Source organism: Paralichthys olivaceus, chromosome 8, assembly GCF_024713975.1.
Source record: "Paralichthys olivaceus isolate ysfri-2021 chromosome 8, ASM2471397v2, whole genome shotgun sequence".
NCBI classification, from domain to species: Eukaryota; Metazoa; Chordata; class Actinopteri; order Pleuronectiformes; family Paralichthyidae; genus Paralichthys; species Paralichthys olivaceus.
In genome coordinates this window covers 9,454,821-9,480,988 of record NC_091100.1, presented here as the reverse complement: position 1 = coordinate 9,480,988, position 26,168 = coordinate 9,454,821, and the positions used below count along the sequence as shown (strand labels likewise).

At 41.3% G+C, this 26,168-nt stretch overlaps 2 protein-coding genes across 5 annotated transcripts; both read right to left on the bottom strand.

The window, feature by feature from the left end:
• Positions 1 to 1,637: 1,637 nt before the first annotated feature.
• mogs (mannosyl-oligosaccharide glucosidase) lies at positions 1,638 to 7,896 on the bottom strand. 2 transcript variants are annotated; one of them, XM_020101319.2, is made up of 5 exons: positions 7,771 to 7,896; positions 6,135 to 6,498; positions 5,582 to 5,805; positions 5,268 to 5,461; positions 1,638 to 4,308 (listed from the first exon to the last, which is right to left on the bottom strand). In XM_020101319.2, exons 2-5 carry the CDS (start codon positions 6,484 to 6,486, stop codon positions 2,538 to 2,540), a joined length of 2,541 nt encoding a protein of 846 aa, XP_019956878.1. In that variant the 5' UTR covers positions 6,487 to 6,498; positions 7,771 to 7,896; the 3' UTR covers positions 1,638 to 2,537. The 2 variants fall into 2 exon arrangements, with proteins under 2 accessions (XP_019956878.1, XP_019956877.1); XM_020101318.2 differs by having other exon boundaries at positions 7,509 to 7,819.
• Positions 7,897 to 8,502: 606 nt separating this feature from the next.
• Positions 8,503 to 25,870, bottom strand: pdcd4a (programmed cell death 4a). 3 transcript variants are annotated; one of them, XM_020101276.2, is made up of 12 exons: positions 25,618 to 25,870; positions 25,376 to 25,490; positions 17,965 to 18,270; positions 17,559 to 17,656; positions 15,868 to 15,981; positions 15,247 to 15,468; positions 14,885 to 14,982; positions 13,479 to 13,593; positions 11,872 to 11,979; positions 10,887 to 10,997; positions 10,638 to 10,777; positions 8,503 to 9,719 (listed from the first exon to the last, which is right to left on the bottom strand). In XM_020101276.2, the coding sequence occupies exons 2-12, from the start codon at positions 25,419 to 25,421 to the stop codon at positions 9,668 to 9,670; spliced, it is 1,410 nt and encodes a 469-aa protein (XP_019956835.1). In that variant the 5' UTR covers positions 25,422 to 25,490; positions 25,618 to 25,870; the 3' UTR covers positions 8,503 to 9,667. The 3 variants fall into 3 exon arrangements, with proteins under 3 accessions (XP_019956835.1, XP_069386748.1, XP_069386747.1); XM_069530647.1 differs by having other exon boundaries at positions 25,376 to 25,488; positions 25,612 to 25,852; XM_069530646.1 differs by having other exon boundaries at positions 25,376 to 25,492; positions 25,612 to 25,827.
• Between the last annotated feature and the right edge of the window lie 298 nt (positions 25,871 to 26,168).

The window sequence follows — 26,168 nt, the reverse complement described above, 5'->3', positions numbered from 1 at the left end:
AAGCTATCCTGTACCTTGAGAGTCTGGTGCTTATTGATGAGGAACCCGTGGTTGACAGTCACTTACTGTTAGAGTTGTTAACTGCAAGATGAATTAAAGAGGATCCTGTGATATCTACGCTTCATGTAGAAAACAGACAGTTTATGTCACTGATTAACAACCGGAAGCCGATAATGATTACGTTGAAATTCATACATTTCTATCATTTACATTGAATATGACAATAATATACGCACCTTCAAATATTGATTAAAAATTACAACTCTTAGATATCGAGATTTTACTTATTGGATAAAAGAGGCATTTTTAGTAATTTTGAAAAGACTTGTACTACAAGAGAAAAAGTGTGAGAGACAAGAACGACCTTATTAAGATTGGCAAGATACAAAAGTAAGAAGGTGCACATATTCAGAAACTACCGAGGCAGAATGGTGTATACATATATTATTATGACAGAGAAAAATTAAAGTAATATCAATAAATAATGTTTCAGCATATTTTGATATTTTTGTTTTTAAATGTACAGTCCACTTAAACAACTACAAAGGTTTTTGTTTTTTAAGGCATTTAAGACATTTGAGTCAAAGAGATGAATATGAGACAAGGGTTCCGAATTTCTACTTTTACGTCCTAACATTCACAATCTGGGACATAGAACCATTTATATTAGACTGCCCCATTTTTCATGAGTGCAGAAGTAAAGATTTATAGTGTTAAAGAAGGGTTATTTGGTTTGACTCCAATAACTGCATCAGGCCTGTGACTTGTTGACATCACCAAACTGTTGCATTCTTCAGAGGTGATGCTTTCCCAGACTTTCATTACAGCCTCTTTCAGCACATGTGACTGACTTGCCCGGTCTCATCTTCTACTTTTCCTGCCTGATAAAGTCTCTTTTGTTAGTAGATTGTTTTGGGTCACTGTCTTGCTGCACGATGAAGTCCTCCTGATTCATTCATTTGGAAGCCTTTGTGAGTAAAATGACAGATAGAATATCTCTATTGACTTCTGAATTCAACCTTCTGCTGCCATCATGAGTTTAAAGATCAGCCTTAAAAATCAGCGAACCTGTTTCAGAAGCAGCCATTTGAGTCCAAGTTATAAGAACCTCCTCTCGTCTATAAAAATGATCGATATCTGTTGCTCAGTACACCAGTAGTGTCTTTCTTTTTCAGGACACTCTAAATTGTCTATGTCCAATCTTTGTGCAATGGCTGTGATCAATTTTCCCTCTTTTCTCTGCTTCAGAATCACAATATTTTGTCTCAGACAGCTCTCTGGTCTTCATGTTGGTTTATCTATTTTCATACACACCAGAGTACACATTTAGATGGGTGCCGAGGAAGATTATGGAGTGATCCGTTTTATCTGTGAGAGACTGAAATGGCAGCTCACAAACAGTGAGAGATTTATCTTCCATATAGAGCTCGCCAGTTATAAGCAGCCAGTGAAAAGAAGTGTTGGGGTCTGGGCAATAACAGCTGAGCTTAAATTAGAAAGTAGGTGGATGGTAATTTTTCTGTCTCTTGCATTTCAAGCAGATATTGTAGCTGTGGGTTTAAATTCAAATTACCAATTTGCTTCTGTCAATGGAGGTAACTTCCAACATTACCAAACAAAGCAAAATATGACAAAAATGTAATTAAACCATTTATTGTTTTTAACAAAACAAGACCAATGTCACATGTTGTTTTCCCTGCCAGTCAAAACACTCAGGTTACAAAATATGGCTGTTTTTGTTGTTGTTCTATACAAACAAACTTGCTTCGACTTTCTGCGGTTTTAGAAATGTTGAGCAAGACTGGATAGAACTTTTTAAAAATCAAATATCATTCTGACAGAACCAACATGTTAATTACTTCCACCCTTAATTTGTTGGTTGGTTGGTTTTATAAGCAAGATTACATAAAAAACAACAGATTTCCATGAAACTCTGAGGAAGAATGAGGTATGAGTCAGGGAAAAACATTAAATATTGGTGTGGATCCAGGATTTTTTCACTTTCTTTAACAATGCAACATGGGTGTTTTTCCCACATTCTTGTTGATGAAAAAAAAACATCAGGGACATTTTGAAAACTGATATTTATGGGTGAAAGTTTTTTTTTGTGACAAATCCCTGTAACAACTATCCATTTAAAAGTGTCCTCACATCTCATGGGCAAGCATGAATCCTCCCTCAGAGAAGTGGACTTCCAAGTATTGGTGAAGGTATTTAGAGGTGTCTATAAATTGATTTCATTCAGAAAAAATGATCAAGTACATTAGAAGCACCACACATTGCTTGGCTCAACATACAGCAAAGTGAGGGTAGCTGTACTGTAATTGTTTTAAATTGCCATTCAGATAATACTTGTTATTTTAATTAATGTTTAAATGTGGAAATGAGATCATGAATAACATGTTTAAGCTGGTTCTTCTGAGAAGAGTTTTATCAAATAGCAATATTCGTAAAACACCTGATCATGGTGTTGTTTCAATCACATCCAAAGAAACGAAGGCCAATATCTTAGAAAACATGAGATGAAATCAATAGTATCAGTACTGTTCAGCCATCATTAATACTGTCAATGCTGACCAGCCAGTGAAGGGGTGGCTTCCTTGGCCCCTGCCAGTGCTGTCGTTGTACTGTTCCCAGATATATCCTGTTTCAACATACTGTCTATAAACGTTATTGATGATGTTAGTCCTGAGTTCCTCATAAAGAGCAGCTGCCTTTTCTTGGTATGGACCTTCTGTGTTTCTGTAGTGATGGAGAGCTCTCACTGCTAGGTAGTTGATGTTAATCCAAATTGCACCCCTCCAGTAGGGGGCATCATGCTCTGTGTTTCGCTTCATATACAGGGGATCAGCCTTGGAGAGTGAACGCAGGCCGTAGGGTGTCCACAGCTTATCGGAGTCTCTCATCTCTCGGAAGATATGTTCTAGTTTAGGTGAGTCAGGTTGGAGGATCTGCAGTAAGAAGGGGAACAAGCTAACATAACCCAAAGCGTTAACATACTGCAGCTTGGGGGCTCTGCGGACTGAGCGCACGAGACGAGCTATGGGGAACTGATGGCGTGGTTGACCGGGTGGTACGTACACCTTCTCCTGCTGCAAGGACACAGACTGGGTGTGGTTGCCAAAGTCACTGAATGCACGGAGCTGTTCTGACCAGTGAAGCTCATTCAGCAGGTTGTTGTCACAGAGCACTTGGTGTGAAAGTTCATAGTCCTGATGGGGCTCACCAAGAATGCGAGCTACACTGGCCATAATACCTGAGGATAATGCCATCCAGCAGTGTAAATCCACATGCCGCTCCTCGGCTGAGGGGTGTGATGCTCGAGGGTAGTCGTCCAACCCAGAAGTCAAGGTTTTGGGATTGAGGAACAGATTGGTGTCCTTGTCCCGACCACGCCAGCGGTATGAGTTGGGCAGGGGTCCTGTTTGCGAGGTGTTGTACCATTCAAACCAGGTTTTCAGCCTGGGGAAGAGCCTTCGAAGGAAAGGCAAAGTTGGCTGAGAAGCTGCCTTGTCTGGATTATCAGAGAACTGTTCAATAAGTTCCTGAAGAGCTAAAAAAAGAGTAGGGGGGTTGGCATTCTCATTCTGCTGAACTACAAACTCGGCTGGGACTTTACTGCGAGCTTCATCCCCCAGGATCTGCTCACGGGGGATCCAGCCCTCCATATTCATAAGGTCTATCCAGTGGGCAATCGCCTCCCTTGTCAATTGGGGATCCCACTTGCTGAGCAGCAGCTGGTGAAAGCCCTCGTCCCAAAGGAATCCTCTGGGAAAGAAAGAGCGTGACGGTACAGCAGTGAATAAAGCACCTTCAGGGTACAGGAGTGGGTACTCGTTGTAGACTGACTGCACCACTGACTGCCCATAAAAGTAGCCCATTCCACCCAACATGTTGCTGAGTGCTGCCTTGCCAAATCTAATATGTGCCTGGCTAAAACCTTTGCTCTCAAGGCCAAAAGTCCTCTCAAACTTTGTGTCAAACTCAGCCTTCCTCTTCTCCAGCTCCTGGGTCATGATTGAGCCCACCAGTTGGTTGGGACGATCATGGAAGCTTCCGGACTCAAACAGAACCTCGACCTGAAATGGCATCTGCACAGTCACCTGGTGAACCACGAAGTCGCTCTCCTTCCTCGTGTCAGCAGGTTTCTGTTGGTTTGGATGATGGGGAGGCTTGTAGGTGTCTACAGCAATGTAATGCCTCTTCTCACCAGAGGGGAGGCTGTAGACAAACCTGTGGTTAAGACTGTGCTTCACGATCTCAGTGAGCTTCTCCAAGCCAGGAGACACAGTCTTAAGATAGTTGTAACTGAAAAGGGAAGAAAATCATTATGTATTGTCCTGTGTTTTCAAATCTATGAAACAAATCTTCAAAGTGTAGTTTACAGTGAGTCACTACTCTTCAAATAAACATAACTGAACGATACCCTAGCTTTGCTAAGGAAGCCTTAGCACAATATATTTAATCTTTGCCTTCTCATGCTGTACTGGTGACACAGAATGACTGGTCACAGTAAAATCGAATTCAAATTTAAGCTCCCTATTATACTACATCATACTTCCTCCCACGCTAAACTCATAATTCATACAATTCTTTTTATTTCTATCAGTGCATACTCTACCTTTCTATTTATATATGTTTTCTCTGGCCCTCACATTTTTTTATTCATACGTTTAATTCATTCATCAATCAAACAAAACGATTGTATTAGCAAATACAACATTTTTAAATCTTGAACGAAAAGGAGCAGAAAGAAGAATCTTATATAATCTGCCCCTCTCACACGACATTAACAAAGCAAATAATTCAAAAAAATATATAATTAAAATAGCTGCAGGCCAACACAGTATAATTTACAATTCACATGTGTGAAATATTGTTGCTGCCCGTTTATGTTGTTAACAGAGACAGCAGACAGTCCTGATCTCCTTAGTGCAAGAAATACTACAGTTTTTTGGTAAAAAAAAGTTGTGATAAATTGTGAAGGCTGCAAATCACAACTTTGATGACAGAATTAAGAAAACAAATGGTGAAAATCCCACTTTTACTGCCATCTAGTTGCAGTATTTATCTCTCCTGTAGTTCTGTAGTATCACACTACAGTACGAATCAATAAAAGGGGCTGCTGTAGATTATCTTTAGACCTGATAAAACTGAGCACACACAGTCATTTTACAGTATGTTCCCTGTGGTTATGTGGTTCATGATGACTTCCTTTTGAAAGTTGCTGCTGACTATACCGTTCAGATCTGCATTTATCCATTTACCTTGCATATCTGGCGCTGGATAATTCCCCAGTAACAGGCTTTCGGAAGGTGATCTTAAAATTTCCGAGCTCCTCTGAAAAGCCAGTGATGGATGCAAGGCGGTTCCTCTCCTCGACGTGAGCCTCCAGAGTGCCCTGTGTGTCTGCTGCAGCGTAAATCATTAGGGAGATGACGGGCGCTTGAGGTGCAGAGCTCTGATGGGTAAAAAAAAAAAATCAGTCAATATGTCATTCAGCAGAAAATAATTACAACAATTAACTGTAATATCCATGACGAAAATGTAAGAGTTTGGTTTATATTATATCAGAACTCACATGCTGCTTGGCAGTGATCCTCCAGGTCCAGTCTCCTCCATGATCCCCTCCCATCCTCTTAACAAACTCTGTGGTTAGGGTGAAATCATTTTCCCGGATTTCCTGGACACCAAAGTTGATCCCATCATGCATCATCCAGCCGTAGCCATGCAAACGATCCCCCTGCTCACAGGTGTGCCTCAAGTTCATGTCCATGTCAGAAAACTGACGCATCCACATCATACCTGTGGAGATGTGATTATGAAAGGACATCAATTTGGCTACATTGAACAGACTATGCACACACAAAAAACTGTGATATTGTTGAATCTGAATAATGCCAGGGCTCATTTCCCACCTTGTTCCTGATGTAGTGTAATTAAACACTTAATACTTTTTGAGAAACATCTTCAAAATATATTCACATTATTCTTACATATACATCATCCTGCAGCACTATAATATGTATTAAAATTACACATTTGTACAGAATTGCCAATGCCAAATGTTCTGTTAATCATCCCAATACAACTGTGTTTAACAGCTTCAGCTTGTTCTGAATGTGTCCACCAACCTGTCACAGTCGACCTGGGAGTCCTGGTTTTCATGCCAAAGTAGACCTGCGGCCTGTATGAACCCCAGAACCTCTCTGGAGAAACCTTAGCACTGCTGCTATTTGCATCCAGGACGGAACGGGACGGGTGCAGAGTCACCACCCGTTTGGCCAGACTGGACCGCATGTAGAGGGCGTAAAAGAACCAGATCAGACTGAATATGCAAAGGCCGATAGAGATGTTGATGAAGACTTTGCCAATGTCCATTTTCTTTTTCTTCTCCTTGCGGTGAAATGCAGAGGGCTTCTCATCTTTCCTTGGAAGCGGTGCAGCTTCACTGGTCACCACTCTCTTCCTCTGCCTTCCCATCATGCCCTTCTGAAACTGGAGACAAGATATTTGGATTTAAATATTTGAGAGGCAGAGATCTGTTGCAAACAATGTTTCCTTCTCTAATTTTTGTCCATTCTATCTTAATTATATCCTGTGGCTTTTTGCTTGTTTTGTTATAGGCTTGATAAAAAGATATATATTAGCAATATGTTTTACTGCTGAAAAAATGATGTAGATGGATTAAAGAACAGCCTGTTCAGAAACCAGAGCACTTGCATGACATCTCTGTGAATATGGTTTGTTGTTAAGACAGTCAAATGGCCGCAAAGAGACACAAAACAAGAATAAACTGACTGCAGAGAGAAGACTGACCATGATGACATAGAACTGAAAGGGAAACCATGAAAGACTTGCTCTTATATTGGATGGTGGGTTTTTTTTTTTTTTACATGTATGTGCCCACCCATTATAATGAGGACACCATTTCTAAATTGCCTCAATTCTAATCTTGGAAATTTCTCTACCGTAATTTAAGTTAATTATCAACCGGGATACATTTGCAACAACCAATACTGGCCAGTTTAGCTCTAATATCAATTAGGACGGATTCATTGATTAATCGTTTTAAATATAGAATTAAAGTAGATTATTAAAAACTAAACCATAATAATTCCTTCTTCAGCTGATATAAACGTGACATTCAGCAAGGAACAGGTTTTTTTTTTAAATGACCAAAAAAACAAACATCTTAAATGAAGTGATGATTGATTTCCTGGTGATCGATTAATCGGATTGAGGTTTTTTTAGACTGGACCGGTTTGTGCCACGTGCAGCTGATAAACTGGTAACTGAGTATACATCTCTTTTACAATAAATAAAACTGTTGCTGATATTTACAGCACATCATTATTATCATATATATAAAGAGAGAGAGATGACATTTTGTTTTCTGTGGTCGGTCTTGCAGGAGCCTCCTGTAGCGGCTCAGGCTAAAAACAGCAGCTCTTGCTAACGTTAACATCGCATGGTGCATTACGGCGGATGCGGTTTTCTCCTGTTACCTTTCGTTTAACTTGTCTGTAAAGAGTCTCCCGTTAAAACCACCGACACCTGTTTCACGGTGAGCACATTCCGCCGGTACCCGCCGACTCAACCCGTAATGCAACGTAGTCTTGAGGCTGCACGCTAGTAGTGCTAGCGTCAGTTTTAGCTTCAAAGACGCGCTGTCTCAACATTATGCACATTCAATCAGTCAGCACATGAACAAACATGCGTCCAGGACCTGGTTCTAGTTCAATGTCCATAGAGGAAATGATCACAGACCTGTGGAGACACAGCAGAGGATCAGCTGCTCATTCTCCGCTGCTAGCTGACGAGCTACTTCCTGGTCAGTGCTTCCTTCACTGACGTGGGCTCTGCTCCCCGTGCTGCCTTCACGTACCGTCGTTTGAAAAGACAGGAACACTGACAGTCGGAGCAAATGTTTTATTTTGATTCGATTCAATATATTTATTTTCAATCAGCTAAACTTATATACACAATTCCTTTGCTATGGTGCCCTAAATTTTCTTTTATCCATAGCCTAAACATGAATACCAAACATCCACTATAAATATAAACGAAAACAGGGTGAAGTCAGGATTTTACAACTTTGAATTAAACTTAAATAATTGGCAGTTCTTGAGAAATATATAATAATAATAATAATAAAAATCTGATCAGATTACCACTATCAAATTCTCCAAAACACGCTTTTGGTTGTCAACACTCTAGACAGAAACAGAAAAATCCAGTCCTCCACATGTTGCATTATGGTTCTATAACTACACACTAATTTGGGTACGACATCTGTACTGACTTTCCATTTACTATTCAAATTTGGTATAAAGATCATCAAAGGTGTTTTTAAGATAATAAATATTATTGAGAAATACAGAATAAAATCTCTAAGGTTCAGTGTGTAGAACTCAATGACATCTAGTGGTGAAGTTGCATGTTGCAGCTCCTGGTTCCTCTTTCACAAATACTGTCTGCACAGAAGAAAAACACAACAGATTTCATTTTGATGCCTTTTTTAATGAATGAAATATATTTCTTATCCACATTTGTTTTTAACTTTGGTCAACATGTAAAACTTTTACAGACAGTGGCAGTAAACAATCTGAATATACCGAACAGGGCTGCCTTCTCAGATGTGTTAAACAAAATCAAAGTTTAATAACGATCCGGATTATTTCTGCTCTCCAGAGCAAGTTTGGCTTCATATTGTGAGGTTACCTGTCCAGAATCCATCGCTGTCCATGTGACTGCTGATCAATTGCAAGCAAAGTCAAGAATGCTCAAAATATTGCCTGTTCAATTATCTTTACACATATTACACCCCACTTTATTCTTATTTTCATTAAGAGCTTCACAAGTATATTTGCCCTAATGCAATTTAACACCCAAACAGTGCCCAAACACCTCTTGTGGTCATAGCTGTGCTGTACAAAGTGAAGATTTTGACTTAGAGGAAAAAAAAAGATAACAAAAAACTCTGTTAATGAGGGATGGATAGAAGCACTGGAACCAGTAGGTGTTCCTAATCATTTCAAATCATTTGTGGTAGAAAATAAAAAGCTTTAGATCCTTGCTGTTGAGCTAAATTACTAAGTGCTCACTGACTGTACAGTATGCTGTCTTTTAAGTGCTTTTTTCCATTTATAGCACATAACATGAAAAAAACAGGGCAGCAACAGGTGAAGCAGAGCAAGAGACAATCCATCCTAACTCATCTCCCACAAAACCCATCCTGTCCAGCCGCCTGTCTGTCTGTCTGTCTGTTTTTGTCTGTCTGTCTGTCTGTCTGTCTGTCTGTCCTCTGCAGCTCTGACTTGAATTATTTCCTGACAAACAGGTACAAAGACTAAGGCAACAGGGGCGCATCAACCCCCAGAAACAAAGAATATTCTTACAAAAATGTCAAAAACAGTGATTAACAAGATGAAGGGAACTGAACGGCCACGGCACTCTTCAGTCTACTTTCACCGAACGTCAACGCTGGTTTGTGTAATGACAACATTATCAGGAGAGGAACAAGGAAACTTTAGACCGGCCAGTGCGCCTGATGTCAGAGAGACATGCTGGGGCAGAATCAAGGTGTAAAGAACCTGTAGCGACTCCTCCTCTTCCTCTTCTTCCTCCTCCTCTTCCTCCTCCTGCTGCTCTTCCTCTTCCTGCATTAGGTCTTGATCACTCCTCCATCGCCTTCGCTTACAAAACGCTTTCGCCCTCTGGTGGAGAGAAGTTTGAGAGAAATAACAGTATGATTCTGGTCTATTATAATAGTGTATAAAATGTATAAAAGTGTATTCCTCTGTGTCACTATTAAAAGCATTTGTAAGCCACACTATTGCACTGAGTATCATGTTGCTTCATTTCCATGAATATGGGCAGAGCAGCTTATTCTGAGTTCAGTCACATATACAGAGTCCTGTTATTACTGCACCAAATGTGTATTCATCTCTGTCTTACAATAGTCCCTATCAAAAGCCCCACCTCCTACTACCTCTATCTAATACAAGTCCACACTAAAACAATACTTCTCGGGGGTTTTAAAACATTTGCTCGGTTCATTTTGAAATATTATATGATAAAAGAGCTTTTCCAACAGCTGTCTGTTAAACAGCTGTTTAAGACAGACAGCTACAGAAATGATTATGCACCCATTCCTTTTTTTTTTCTATTTACAATAACCCAAGCATATTGAAACTAGAGTTAACGCCCTGTGGTTGTATGCCTCTGCCAACCAGTGCAGTTTCAGTCAACATATTTTCTTCTCAGACTTATATGAAGTCATCTTTACCAGAGACCTTTTACCACTGAAATCTAATTAGTTCATCTTTTAGACCAAGTCTCAAACTTGAAGAAATTCCCTAAACGCAGACTTTAACTGCCGTGTTCAAGAGGCCGAAAATATTCTGTGGCCACCATGACTTTTGCCCACCAAAATCGAATCAGTTTATCTTTGAGTCCGAGTGAACATGAAGAACGGAATGAATGGAACAACCACTAGAAAATCGACTGCCTTTGGCCACTGGTTGACGTCAGCATAGAGGCATAAAAAAGTGTGTTTGAGAGACACTTGATTCAGAGATATTATTAGAAAAATTTAATTCTGAAGAGCTTTTTTTTATCAACTATTCACTAACCTGGAAGGACAAGCATCCCTCAGCTGTTTGGTGATGACAGACTCCTGGTAGCAGAGGTCCACAAAGGTCTCCATGATGGAGTGGGCATGTGGCACATCTAGGTTGATTTCAGGGAGTTCATCGTAAACACGTTGGAAACCCTACACGAAAAACAAGTACGGATATGAACAGTCAAGATTCAATTCTCATCAACATCATACATAAAGTGTAAAATCTATTGAAATGATTTTGCTACATTTAGGGACTGACCCTGTTCATCTGATCCACAGTGATCAGGCCTGTTTTCCAGAAGGACTGAAGCAGCTTAATCATCATATGACTGGCAGTGTCCCCCTTCGACTCCAGCACCATCACTACAGCCTGAAAAATACATACATACAACATCATGTAAGAGAGAGGGACGTGTTCTGCATCAGGCGCCACAAATCCAGACAAGTGAAAGTTACACATTTCCCCACATGGTGGCAGTGTTTGAACACATTTACCATGAGACATTTTTACATCAGGAGTCAGGACAAAGGACTGAACATTACTGTTGTCCTCGTAAAACTCCTTCACACTCGCCAGCATAAAAGATCTTGTTATTTTTTTATTGGGAATAATAAAAAGCTTATCTGACATTTTAAAAAAGTATTATCATTTCCAAACTGTAAAAAGGAGTTTAACTGGTTATAAACCGCACCCAGCTACACAACAAGAAGTGTACATACACTCTCAACACATGATTATAAACACTTGTGTGTTCAGTTTCATTTGATTGACAGAAAATGTTTTTGACTTTGATGACACATTGTTCAAATAACATAATTTGACAAAATTAATGTGCATTTTCTTTGCTAAGATCAGAAACCTCACAAATAAAATATTCAGCGACAACTTGTTCTGAACTATCTGAACTTCCCTGAGCATTATGACATTTGTGTTGAGGATAAACAATTATTCTGTAGTATACAATGTGCTTTTCCATTCTGATTGACTAGTACTGAACTCTAGATCATTTTCAAAATTTTCAACATCTGTCTACTTGACACAAAAGAAAACAGGGTTTACTGATACTACAGCATTACTGATCTTCAACTTAATCTTATCGTCACTTTTTTGAGTCAGAATTTGCAGATATTCTAAGTAAAAGACATAAGACTTAATGTTTGATACACTTGCAAATCCAATTTATGCTCAAGGCCATTGTTTTTATTTAAAACAGGTCATATTTGAGGCATCAGGTTGACAGTACCTCATAGACCAGCTCATGGTGGAAGTGAGGGACTTCCAGGTCTCTCAGACAGTGATCTGCCTCCTTCACATCTCCTGATATCAGATACTCTTTGAGCAGAAGGTTCATCTGTAACAAACACATATGAATGAGACCATTGTTGTTTTCTTTAATATTCACTGTTCGTTTGCACAACACCCGGTCATTTACAGTGTAGGTGCAGACTGGATCAAACACAGCCGGATAATTATATGTGTCCCATCATTATTGTTGGTTGTTCCTGTAAAGACTGGGGTCAAATGTGCACTGAAATCTATTAACTCACATTGGATTAAAGTACGAAAACAATGGTCCATCTTATCTGTTATACACATGAAAAGTATTTGCAGAATCCCTTCACACAAGTCTGATATATGACAATTCAAGGGTCTCTATTTAAACAATCCACTCACACGGACTAAAGCCAAAGGTGTAAGAGTATTAAGGGTGTGTCTAAATCCACTGCTAGTAGATTAACAGCAGAAAAAAGGTTGCTGTGACTGTGTGTGTTCAGAAGTGTTGTGTTTAATTAATCATGTGTGTGTGTTTTGGATGCAACATGCTATCAAAGTGCCAGCTACTATTCCCTTTAAAACCTTTCTTCTTTCAAGCATTTCTTCTTGTTTTCATCTACACTTGAATCTTTTGGTCTGGGCTTCAGTTTTTAATCTGTGGTGTTCACTGCGGAGCTGCACGCAGCATTTGACTTAAACCTATTTATGGAACAATTAGTCACACTTGAGATTTGAGATAAGTGTGATTAATGCAACAAGTGCAAACCTCTCGGAGCTGAACCAACACTTCTGAGTCAACTCTGGGTCTAATTCAAGCTGAGGGAATGTGAGTCAATGTGAGGACAGTGACAGAGAAGGGGGGGATGAAGGAGGAGTGAAGAAAGGAGTTAAAGGACAACTACAGACAGAAGAGAGCGAGAGCAGTGAGTGAACAAGGCCACAGACAACCAACCAGGAAATCAAAAGTGGACAGGAGAGGATGATGTCTGAGGGCTGCTTACGATACTGAAGACACAATGAAAGATAACACACTCATTTCAAAACATACGAGAGCGTGTTTGATTTTGAAATGACAGTGTGGTCTGTGTCAAATGCTGCGTAACTTAACAATTTTACAAAATATGTACTTGAAACTCCCACACTTTTCACACCCATCCCAGAAATCAAGATCATGGAACAATAATTATAAACAAAGACAAAGCAGAGAACACATGTGGGGCCACTGTGTGTGTGTGTGTGTGTGTGTGTGTGTGTGTGTGTGTGTGTGTGTGTGTGTGTGTGTGTGTGTGTGTGTGTGCGTGGGCCCCTCCTGCACCCTCGTTTTTGCAGTTCTCACTTCTCAGGGGAGAAAAGCGCTCTGCTGACACAGCAACATAGCAGCGTGCTGGCCTGTGGCTCTCTACCCAGCATGCATCTCTGCCTTCTGTTTACATAATGTCAACAAAGAGAGGAGCACAGCTCGTTCTCAATCTCAGGTGTTGGGGATTATCTCCATTAAATCATTTAGAGAAGCAAAAGGAGCAGGCGACTTTTCAGGTTTTTATAATGTACGACAGTCTCCCAGTCTGACCTTACCTCTTTGACGAGATGTTTGACAGGTCTCAGGCCTCCGCCCACACCCCACACGTTATCTAAACGAACCATCTCCCTCTTCATGGTCAGCAGCACAGCGGCACGGTCTAAAGCCACTCTGGAAAAAATAAGAGACCACATCCGCGATGTGATTTTAATGCATCTACTACAACACTAAAGTGAATTACCCAATTTAGCATGAAGGTCCAAAATGACCAAGATGACCCCATTCCACAGATGTTGTATTCCGTGGAAATATTAAGTGACAACCACACATCTGCTCCTTTTTAAACACACAGAACGATCCACAGATCCACCATAATCTCGAAGATTTCTGTCCTGGTCGATGCAGTGACACCTGTTGTTGCAGTAAAACACACCAATGTTTTGCTAAAGAAGTCAAATGACCTTTCATTCTGTGATCTGATCGTACAGCTCACATCTTGCGAGGCTGTGAACAGCAGGGTGCAGTGACACGAGTTGGTTGGAGGTGTTCGGCCTGTCGCCTGCTGCTCTTCATCTAACAGCTCACTGTTGCTGCTCCTTCTTCTTCCTCTGCAATATCTCAAACTGATACACTGTCAAAACATAACCATTGTCTCGTTTTTTGGATGAATGACAGTGTCCTCCGACTACGACTTAATAAAAGTAAAACCATTTTTACGCCCAGGGGCCTCAAAGGAAGATCTGGGTGGTGTCACTAGGAAGAGGGATGTCCGGGATACCCTACTTGGCCAGTTATCTCACATAAGGAAGACAATGGATGGATGAATGTTTGTAGTTTAATTAATTTAATGTAATAGAGCATTTTCATGGGAATTTCACCACAGACACAAAGTTCCCAACACTGCAAATATATAAATATTGAGACGCTCATGGGGTCGTAGACTCTGTTCAGTCCATAATAGATAGATGACGTAAGATGCCTTCAGACATGCACTGAATTTCATTTTGTATGTGAGAACGTAAATGTCAGAGTCAGTTGCTCTAGATAATTCCCAGAACTTTTCCTGTCAGTACCCTGAATACAGCAGGAAGATACACAGTGAACGAGTGGGCATTTTGATAACGTCTCAAACACGGGAATGATACAAAACTGAACAGAAAAAACAAATCTCTCAGGGTATATTACAGATGCTACTGCACATAGAAGACGCTAGAGATGTCCAACAAGACGAGGAGATATGAGACCTTTTGGTGACACGAGCCAACGGTGGTGTGTATGCACTCACGAACATCTCCAGCTACATTCTTCATGTGTGAAAGACTCTGGAAAAGGTCTGCACCCAATTATCTAGACATTTTTTAGAACTAATGTCTGGAAACGCCTTTAGATTAAAATCTTTGAGGTAGCCACTGAGGTAGAATTTTTTTTTAATAAGCATATTGATTTGCTTGTGTCGGCTCACCTGGCATGATCACAGTCCACTTTGCCCTTGTAAAAATCCAGAAAAGACATGGGGAGGACGTGGTCCGCGATGGCTCTGGCTATGAACTGGCCCAGCATCTGAAGGAGAACACATCCCTGTATCACACACTGAAGTCCAACATGTTGTAGTGTAATGTGACAGCATGAAGACCCAGGAATGATTGTGTTTGTGTTAAAAGCTCAAGTGGTGAATGTGTGTGTGTAGTATCAGTCAAAACTAAACTGACGTCTCGTACTTAATCTTTAAAGTGAGTTAAGCCCTGAAGTGTGTCCCCAACCTCTTACGAGCCACTTATGCACAACAGAAATCTGGGGCATTCTCTCTCAGTGTCTCAGTTCTACCTGCGGAGCCTCCGGTGTGTCCAGCATGAGGTCTGGCAGCTCTTTCAGTGTCTTGTCGAAGGCTCTGGCCATTTCGCTCTGTGACAGCATCTTGCCCGACAGATCTGAGAGCAGGCGGGAGGTCAGCTCTCTGTGGCTCGCCTTGCCCTCGAGGGACAGGGACACAGCCAGGGAGGAGAACTCGTACTTATGGTGGCCCAGGTTGAGGCCCTTCAGCAACATCTGACAGGAATGAGAATTAAGGATTATTGTGGAGTAAATTTACCGATTACAGATTACTATTACGCATAACGCAAGTCCAGTTTACAGAAATACATGGTCTTTCACGAAAGCATTTTTCAGACATGAACTCCAGAAAATGTCAGGACTTGGCGAGATCGAGCCTTGACCCTCTAGTTCCCTGCTGTATGCTCATGTGGGTTCACTCTATTTTTCAGACAGTTTACTTGGGAGATGGCAGGAAAACTTCCATAAAATGTAACTGACTTGGATATTTGCTTTCACACATGCAGCCTGGACTTCAGAGCATGTCTGACAGTGTCTTAACAAATACTTTTACTGATCTAATTCATGGTGGACACACTGCAGTGTGTGAAGAGGAAATTACTTGAAAGCTTGTACCTGCACTTCTTTTGTGTCTCCATGTTCAAAATACTCCTGCACAATCGGGTTGACCATTTTCTCCAGCTCCCTCTCATCGACTTCTGGCACGACCTTTGCATAAACCGTGTCTCCCTGCACAAGAACAGTAACATTATCAGTAATAAAGTGGATGCACAAGATTCAAGTTTTTAATTTGCAATTCAGTATTGATCCAGCATGGGATGCTGATATTTAAGATTCAAGATGTTTATTTTTTTAAGCTTAATGAGCTGAGAAAAAGTTAAATGACAATTATTGTCACTAATATAAATTCCCATTTAAACAGGCCTGAAAAGTTATACTGTGACATATATTCATTTCAGATTTTTAACAAAAGGGCTTTTCTTCTGCAAAGCAAACTAACAATTTAAACTTCTACGTTTTTGTTCCAGTCATCAGTCATAACCAGTCCGACTAGGTTTGAGGTGAGGTGTTGCTCCACCTGGAGAACAATAAGCAGCACTGATAAAATAATCTCAGCACAAGTACTTTCCTTTTTACATCTCCACTTTCATCATTTGGTAAAATTTTTAAAGAGCTGAAGCCGAATGTTCTACATGTACAAACAATATTCTTCATGTTTTGTCTTCATGTGGCAGCCATTTATACCCTGAACAAGTGTTTCTTAAAATCTAAAAGGATGAGAGGAGGCGTTCCGTTCAGAAATCTCATGTGAGCCCCTCAGGCCGATTTAAATTCCACTGTACATGTCCCATCTGGGTTTTAACTCTACCACTCTGTCCCAGTTCACTTGAACACACTGACACCATTCCACTGTGCTCAAGGCCAAATCACAGAGGTTTTTCAAAAACTTTTCCCAAATGGTTATCAACTCCTCTCTCTGACAGAAGCTCCATTCCCACTCAGCGTCCCACAGAGCGTTCAGCTCGATAATGGGGTTAAAGATTGAAAATGCTGTTGATTGTGATAGGACAGGTCCATCTGGGTGAAAACATCATGTGAGCAGGCGTGTTTTTTTTAAATGAGCTTTAGCCTTGGGTTTTCAAATGTATTAACAATCAAATATAAATTACAAAAACTGGCCCATTGATTGTTTGCACACTAAGATAAGAAAGCAATTTATTCTCTACATAGGTGTGTTGACAATCATCTTGTTCACAGGGCAAAGCCTCTTTTATATTCAGAGGGTCCCAGCAGCAGCAGCAGCCTCAACATCAGCACATTTGTTTGACACAAGAAAGAAAAGGTGTCAGACAACACAGCTTTGATCAGTGGGCCTCTGTGGAACAAAAAGCTGCTGCAAACAACACGTCTGACCAACAACAACCGAGATAAACCAACCTGAGCGGCGGAGACTCATTCATTAGTGGAGAAACAACAATGTTGGATAAAGATAAGTTAGTAACATCAATATTTAAGGGTTGGCACCAGAGACAGAATATCTTTCTTTTATTCAGTTTGACAGAAAACAAAATTATCTTTAAATCATCTATCTGATAAGATAGATTACTTTATTCATCCCCAAAGGGAAATTTGGTAAAACAACAAAGTCAACAACATCTGACACTGTTATTTCCTCTCATTTTATATTCCTACACATTTTATAACAATATATAAAATTTATTTAATATTCAATACTGAAAAGAAATGGTGGTTTCAACAGTCTGTACCAAACTCCCTCAGTCTGCCACACTCACTCACTCACTCACCTGGGCAAACTCATCATAGTTGGGGTCCCGCACATCAGGCTCCTCGTCTTCATAAACCATCCCAGCAGCCCCCCACACTCCTTTACCACCTGCCCCACCTGCAGACAACCAGCGAACACACTGTAGATAAGTGGAGCTCGCTGCAGATGAATTTCTCCCAAAGCAGCTTGAACAGCTGATGAAATGCAGGTCAAGAAACAAACAAGGTTTCCAACCTAACTGACTGTCACTGTCAACAATCAGCACAAAGTGTCAATACAAACTATAGACTAACTCACACTTCTCAACATTTGATGACCAGAGACGAGACAACTGTGACTTAGTTATATCAGGGGTTTTAACTTTTGAGTCAAGCCCTTTAAAGTGTATTTTCCTCTCCCTCAAACCCTGTAAGTGCAGCCTGTACCTTTTTTTGGCAGGCCCCTGCCCTTGCCCGTCCTGGATTTGCGGTCGTTGGTGTTGACTTTGCCTTTTGGACTGTTTGGGTCGCCTCCTGCCACATCTCCCGACTCGGAGAAGGACTCGCTGGTGGAGTTGCGGGACGAGGACTTGCGCAGGCGACGCTTGGCTTTGGCTTTGAGCCGCGCCTCGTGCAGCGCCTTCTCCTGGGGCGTCCAGTTGCCGTTCAGCTCTGCCTCATTCAGCACATCATCATCGTCGTCGTCGTTGGGATGGTTGGCCTCTGCTAGATTTTCGTCGAAAGAGAACATCCCTGTGATCAGAGAGATGGAGCAGGTGAGTTGTAGTTAACAAGGACACAATAGTGCACATCGAGGTACCTGAGACGAATGCATTGTCTGCAAGTACATCAAATGGTCACTTTGACTGTATGAAGTCAATCAGTGTTCATGGTAAAGTTAGTGAGGAGCTTGTGGAGCTTGTGGCTTGACATAATCTTTAACAAGGCTCCATCAACTCATCGCTAATGGTCTTCACAGTCATTGCCAGAACAACAGGTTTTGGAATAGGGTATTAGAAGATACTCTCCACCACCATCCTCTTAATACAACACGAGAGAATGCACTTCACTTGTGTTCGGGCTTGTTCAAGATTGGTTCAATTTGCAAACATTTTAAAAAACAGATTCAAGCACAACATCAACAATGGCGAACTACAGCTTCTCCTTCCAGACTGGCCGGTTTGTCTCCTCCATGGACCACTGCTGCTTGTTTGGCATCCGTAGACAAAAAATACTCAATCACATGACACAAGCTAAATGGTGGTCACAATGTTTTGGTTGGTCTTATAGGTTAGGATAATCCAACCACCAAACATAAGCAGTTCTTTCCTCCAGAGCTGCAAAGTGTGAACCAGTTTTCACACCTTGCAACTCAGTTTTTCTGACCGAGACATAGTTCAAGATCGGGCACAAGTTCCACACCAGCATTTGAACAGCCTTGATGGAAAAGAGGTGTCTCCACTTGGTGTTGATTATATTATTCATATGATTGCTGGACATATATTATGGCTGAGGATTAGTTTTGCACCACAAAGCTGAAGAATACAGGGAGAAGATACGTATTGTACGATTAACTTGCTGTGATTGGTTGGATTTACCTGCCCTGCAAACACAACATGTTTATCCAGTGTGAGTTCAGAGCGTGAAAACAAAGAGTGACTGCGTGTGTTATCTGTGATTCTCACACACACACACACACACACACACACACACGCACGCACACACGCACACACGCACGCACACGCTCTGTTAGTAGAAGTAATATGTGTCAAGCAACTTAATGTAATTTTCTTTGGTGAGTAGAAATAAATAGTAGTTTTAGGGAATTGATCTCAGACAGTAAGAGTGGAGAAAGAATTACAACAACAAGAAGTACTGGAGTGTTTCTGCAGGAAAGGGAGGAGAGAGAGAAGGGGGGGGGGGGGCAAAGGGGAACACATGCTGCAGAAATGCTGACACAGGCATCTTTTCATTCGTCTGTATTCTCGCGATGTGTCCGCAGCAGCTAGCGTGGACCTGACTACATATGGCCTGGTTGGGTCCACGACGGGAGCGGTCACATGACGGCAAGAGACTGAAGGAGAGAAGGAAAGCAGCAGCAGCAGGAGGAGGAATGTGTGAGGGTGTAATGAATACTTAGCTCCCCTTTTGCATTTCAGTTTGAAGAGTTGTGGCCCTATAGATTACAGTATTGTGGAAAGCACATGGGGGGGGGGGGGGGGGGGGGGGGGGTCCGAGCCACAGATAAAACCAACTATATGAAGATCAGTGGCAGCTGCAGCTAAAAGTTTTCATTGTAATTCTGTTGCAAAACAACTTTGTAAATGTGCTCAAAACTTTTGCAAAGTTCAGCTCAAGCTTGGCAAAGAGCAAATTACAGGGAAGTTAATCTGAGCGAAAAGCAGGACACCTCCCTGCATTAACCTGTTGAAGACAGAGCAGCACCACACCCATGGCCTTCAAAAATCTGTAAACAACCCACCATGTGTCATCTCATCCTCCGGGCTCCTCCTCCCTTCCCCTCATGTAGGCCACAAGGCCTGCCTGCGCTGTAAATTAGGAACTAACCAATGGCTGCGAGCCAAACACACGGCCGGCCAACTGGAAAAGAGCAGGACAGGAAAAAAAGCAGAAAACGTCGGAGGTGTTTGCCAAGAGGGGAGTTGCAAAACCAGCACGATAACATGCAGCTAAGTCACTTGTTTCAAGATGGCAAAGATCATGTGCCGCTGTAATGCAGAGCTGGACTCTAGCTGTTGTCTACTCAACAGAGGTGGGTCTGTGTGTCACTATCACAGTCCCTGTAAAGCTGCAGCAGCAAACTCACAAACTCATCTGCAACAAAGAAATGAACACCAAACCAAATATTAAAAACCGCCCCCACAGTTAAAACACACTGGTCAACAGACAACCTCTGCCCTGCATGCTGCGTGGGAGCTTTCCACAGCCAGCGAGCCTGAGCTGCAGTGTTGAGGGTTTAGTTTTAAGTATTGGTGAAGTTGTCATGTTTACGAATGAGAAAGGGGTCAGTAGAGCACAGACTTTAACATTCCTCCCCTAGAGGTGGATCTAGATTTCAAACCCACAAGAATGACTTATTATAATTCCTGGGAGAGTTTGTTGAATGCAGCCAGTCCACTCAAAAAATGTGTTTGTCTTCCTGCTGCTTCACTCTGTGCACAATGATGTATGTGCATGTGTGAGAAAACAGTTTCCTGCAAAGAGAACGTTTTTCAAATTAAATCTATTGAGTTTAAGACAAGTAAAACACGACTACTTTGAAAGCAAATCATCGTCCTGTCTGTAGCTAACACAAATGTGACATAGAAATGTTAAGCCCGCATTGCACATACACCACCAGGAGTTGATTTCACAGTGAAGCAGGAGACAACACGTGTCTGTGAAAATATCTGCATAATCCTAAAATGTGTATTTTGGCTAGAGAAGTTGAAGATAGAACACGTAATCCAAAGATAAGCAGGTACATTAACGCTTTGTGGCACAGTACTTCTATTCATATCTGGAGGGGATCTGTCCTGAAAGGCTGCAGCACCGTGTTTAAAAGCAGATGACATTTGTTTTGAATTTCATCTCTTCTGAATCTGCTTTGAGTTGGCGTCGGTCAGAAAGTGGAGGAAATGAACCGAGCCTTTTAAATCCCTGTGCATCTTAGGAAATATATTGCAACAAATCCAAGGCGGCCAACAACTTGTCCACTGTATAAACATCTGATGGTGCTCTCGGTTATGTTTGAGAGGGCAGAGGTGGCTAATCTGACATGTATGAACCCACAATCCTGTTGAGCTCGTCGGTTTGCTAAAAAGAACAGACGAGAAATGATGCATTTAGACACTTGCTATGATTTAACATATTTTCTTCTCGTCTTTATTCTACTTTATAAAATTGTTGTGCTGCTTTTTAGCCCTGAAACTCTCGTTTGAACAATCTGGCTCTATACAGGTCCAGTTAGAATTGCACTCTGTACAGCATATACCTCTGCCAAGGCCCAAGAGTCCCCTTGAATTAAAACAAGCCTGAAAGCTAAGGTCAGATTACATTTCTCAGTTAGATATTGGCAGTTGTTACTTATAATGGCTGAAAAAAAAAGCCTACAGCCCTATGAAACCACATCTAAATTCACTGTAGATCCAGATTATACTTGGATCTACACGGAATAACACACAGTCAGAGCTTTTAGTCAATTATTTCATCAAAATTCACACATAGTACTTCTTCCCTGACCCATACCGCATTATTCCACCAAGATTCATTATAATCCATAGAGTAGTTTTTGTGTAATGCTGCTAAATAAACAAACCAATGCCAATGAAATCTCCTTGGTGGAGGTAATGAGTGAATATCTGCTGAGAAAGACCTTTCATCTTTCTTTCGATTGTCCTCTAAAATCAAGCATCTGCACATTGATACAGGAGACAAATGGAGCTGCCCCTCTGTATGTGGCCCTGTGGTGATTATCTATCAGAAGGAAAGAGAAGGGTGTGGGTGTCTCGAGGGTTTAACTGTCATTTGGTTCAATGAAGGGAGACTCCTGTTGAGTTTTGCTTGAAAAAAAAACAGAAGTGTTGCCTATACTTGTGTGCATGTGGGGATTTGTGCTTAAATATATGGTGCTGAAAGCTGCACCTGCTGCGACAGAGGATAAGAACCAGATCACACCACACACACTAGTCAAATAAAGGTGTTCCGCATGTTTTTTCTATTAAAGCAGTGGCAGAAAAACGATGAACTCTATTTTACAGAAGCTTTTGCTCGCTGTGTAATAGTCACAGAGAAACATTACAGATAAAGTGTGAGGGGAAGTGTGTTCAAGAGATTAGAGCAACTCAGATAAAGGGGAGTCTAAGAGTCTGATAACGTGTTTGTTTTCTTCATTTTGAACTGTAAAACACCACGATACACAGGTGGTGACCAGTTTCCCAACTCAAAGACTTGATCCAAATGTGATAATGAATGCATGTCGGGGGGGAGGGGTTAGGCAAAAAAATAGAAGGCAAGAAAACGTGAAGCAAGAGAAAGCTTCACGTTTAAGACTGTGGGTTGGTTCTGTGCACTTAATGCATGTATTCACCCAGGGAGTTATGTAAATGTTCTCAGAGGTGGGGCTTCACACAGGCTTCAAATCTGCACCTACAGGTCAATCATCACAACACAGATCGCCTCTGTGCTGCACGAGAACGTACACAGGCCGTGCAGATCACAGTGGTGAAACACTACTTGATAAGTCAGTGGGCCATAATGCCTCATTTTAGTAACTAAGCAATATCTCATTCTAGTTATGCATCACTACAAAATACCAAAACCACATTCTCCCCAAAAACAGAATAGACACAAAACTCAGTTAACTTTTCAGTGTGTAGTGAAAACAGAGCACCGCTGCAGCAGCCGCATTTTCGGTTCCAACCTGGTCCTGGCATGTTTCCCCATTTCATGCTTCTCTGGTCCTTTCAATAAATAACTACAAAAAAAACAAAAAATCTTTTCTCCCAGATGCCAGAACGAGAGATAACTTCAGTTGTTCTGTGTTGAGATGATTTAATAAATATAAAAATTAGCAGAAAAATAAACCTGGCTACCAAACGACTTGACTCATCTATCGATTGATATATTAATAACTAAAATGCATCAGAGAAGCTTTGGGCGAGCTGGTAAGTGGACAGAGCTGTTTCAACCCTTTATGTCATTATTAATCTCTGGTAACTCTTTTGTTATTTGGTAGATAAATAAATTGATGTATGAAGTGTTGACCTAAGTTTTGACCCCAAAGCTGGTGACACTGAAAGGTCCTTAAATGTGTGAAATGTATCTTAGACTGTTTGGAGTCTATCAATTAAAACAATAACAAAAGACATTGTCTGATGACATCGTGAAGCAGCATGGGATCATGGGAGTCGTTGTCTTCGCCAACATTGGCAATGAAAATCTACCTGATGAAACTCGGGTGCAAATCCTGTTCACAGATGAGGTCATTTATTGAAGTTTCATTACGTTACGCGGCAAACAACATTGAATAAACATTACCAATACAGCCGACTGGCTAAATGTCTAACCTGCTAACAGTTTGTTTTTCCTTTGTCATACTGTACCGTCTTGTTCTGAAAGTTAAGGGAGACGGACAAAGCCATAGGTAGAGCAGATATAACGCAATTAAAATCTGACCACAATGAAATGTCCTGTTACCTTGAATAAAATCTGTAATTTCTTAGGATAATTGCAAATAATTTGGATAATTTGAGTAGTTCTAGTTATTTTAGATTTTTTTAAATATTTTTTATAAAGATTGGTTACAAGCCTGGATGTTGACCTTCATTTTAAAGGCTCAGATTTTTTTGATTTTTTCCTTTTTAGGTCATGTGAGCTCAGAAAGACAAATTCCAATCAACTTTTTTTATGTGGAAATTAAGTTTTGAATCTTGAATGACTGATATTGCTTGATAAGACGTGTGTTCCACCATGTCAGTTTTACATACATCTCATATTGTTGTGCGAGTCCAGCTTCCAGTCTGACCCACAACATATTGAGGGTTTGTTTTCCTTTTTTTCCCCTCCTCAGCTCAGACAATAGACTCTTTGACAGCATGTGTGTGTGTGTGTCCACCTCATCAACAGAGGCTGCTCGATCAAGCGTGGCCGACCCTCCTTGAGAAAGGCCAGTGGAGTTCAACAGGAGAAGCCATCTGTGCCACTTTCTCACACACAGACACACACTCTCCAACACAAACATAACAACCGAGCAACAAACCATGTGGTGTCTCACATGCACAGACCCCCCACCCCCACCCACCCATGCAGCCTCAGGTGAATCAGCTGCAAGTGTGTTTTTTTTCTACAAACACAAATCCAGGTTTTGTTGAGGTTGAACTTGTGAATTCTCACTTTGATTTATCACAACCTGCTGTTTACTCAGCTCTACTATACATTTCTTATGTAACCTTTAAATAAAGCAGCAGCGGAGATTATGTAAGGAAGCTATTCCTATTGGCTCTTATGGTAGGGCTATACATGGCTACGTCACTGTCAGGCTGAGAGAGATAGACAGGAGAGAAGGGAACACAATGAGACATGAATATCTTTCAATCAGAACTCAGAAAACATCACACCATCATCTACATTAATGGGGGGGGACATGTAGGACGAGGCAAACATGGGTGCTGGCGTAGATTAGTCAAAAATTACATCCGGTTTTTATTTGCTTTGTGTTCAATTTGATCTGCAAGCATGCAACATGCGAAACAAAATAGCTTCAGATTTTTTGCAGGATGTTGGCCTCATATGTCTTCAGCATTGCGTCCGAGTGTAAATAAAGGTTGAAATGTGCAGAATAATAAAAAAAACAACAGTGCCATTTGTGCACATGTACGAGATTAAGGAAGTGATATATCGTAGAAGAAGGGAAACAGGAAGCCAAACAGCTCGATCTGCGTCGTGCATTTGCAGCGAAGAAAAGTCTCCGGGTACAAAAATACACCAGAACATCGTGTGATCGCACATTACACACGGACTCGTCAAGGCGGAAGTAAGCGTCGTGTCCGCGTCCAATCACAAACGCGAAAGGGTTAAATGTGAAAGCAGCGCAACAACAAAACAATCGCGACGAAGCTGCTAAAAAAAAAAAGCGTTCAAATGCAGTTTGAGGTTTGGTTCTGGGTGAAGTGCAGCGATGCGCCAATGTGTGTGTTGCACTAATCATGTTTGTGTGTGAGGGGGGGTTTAAAGGGAGCACATGGTGGAGCATGGCTGCAGCCCATCCCATGCAGGGACAATGGATGCCCCCCCCCCAGCCATCGGCCTCTGCGCCCTGGGCAGTCGACGCAAGGCACGGCCGAATTCATGCACTCACCGTCGGCTTGTGGAGCGGCGGGCCACGTATCCACTTCGGTCGCCATGGTTCTCTCCGCTCCAAGTGCTCGGTTACAAGAAGAAGATCCCTCACGGTTCTCTCTCTCTCTCTCTCTCTCTGCAACAAATCACCCCTACGAATAAAAAACACTAACCAGCCGAGTGCAGATCCAGAAATGAATGATAAAATAAAGTATTTAAAATAAAGATGGAGGAAGGAGAGAAAACAACAACAACCCTGACCCCGTTTCTTCTTGCAGCTCGGTCTCAGCTGAGGAGAACAAAAAAAAAAGGGGGAAAAAAAGAAGAAATTGAATTTGCAAAATGTCCAGTGACAGAAATGCAGGTTTGTCTTCTTCTGTGCGTTTGGAGCTGCAGAGAGTGAGGCGAGGAAACAGAGGTGGTTTGCAGGAGGGCAGGTGAATTAGTCTGAGAGCATTTGAACAAACAGTCGCTGGATAAACAAAGTCTGTTTTTAACTTTGCAGGAGCCAGCACACAGGGGTCACGTGGAGAAAACGCGCACCGCGAGTGGTCGATGCAGGGGGTGGGTGCTGGTCCACTCTGACCAATCACAGAGCAGGAAAAATAAACCCGTTAAATGTGCTTTCAAATGTTTTTTCTCAACAAAACTCACAAATATTCACATTTAGGAACTTTACTGTCACCGTGCAACTAAATACAAAAGTCAATCTTAAATCAAATTGTGATTGTTGTAAAGATTTGCTAAGAAAATATACCAGTATAAAAATAACCAGAATCAGCTTTATTTGCCATGTATGAGTACATACACAT

Bases quoted from the DNA above. Each gene is read 5' to 3' on its own strand.
- mogs (XM_020101319.2), bottom strand. From the start codon at position 6,486: ATGATGGGAAGGCAGAGGAAGAGAGTGGTGACCAGTGAAGCTGCACCG. The intron at 5,806-6,134 runs GTTGGTGGACAC...ACATCTCCACAG, and splicing joins TCCCAGGTCGACTGTGACAG to GTATGATGTGGATGCGTCAG. The intron at 4,309-5,267 runs GTAAATGGATAA...TTCCCTTTTCAG, and splicing joins TCCAGCGCCAGATATGCAAG to TTACAACTATCTTAAGACTG.
- pdcd4a (XM_020101276.2), bottom strand. From the start codon at position 25,421: ATGGCGACCGAAGTGGATACGTGGCCCGCCGCTCCACAAGCCGACG. The intron at 15,982-17,558 runs GTGAGTGAGTGA...GTTCTTGTGCAG, and splicing joins ACTATGATGAGTTTGCCCAG to GGAGACACGGTTTATGCAAA. The intron at 14,983-15,246 runs GTAGAACTGAGA...GTTCTCCTTCAG, and splicing joins ACACACCGGAGGCTCCGCAG to ATGCTGGGCCAGTTCATAGC.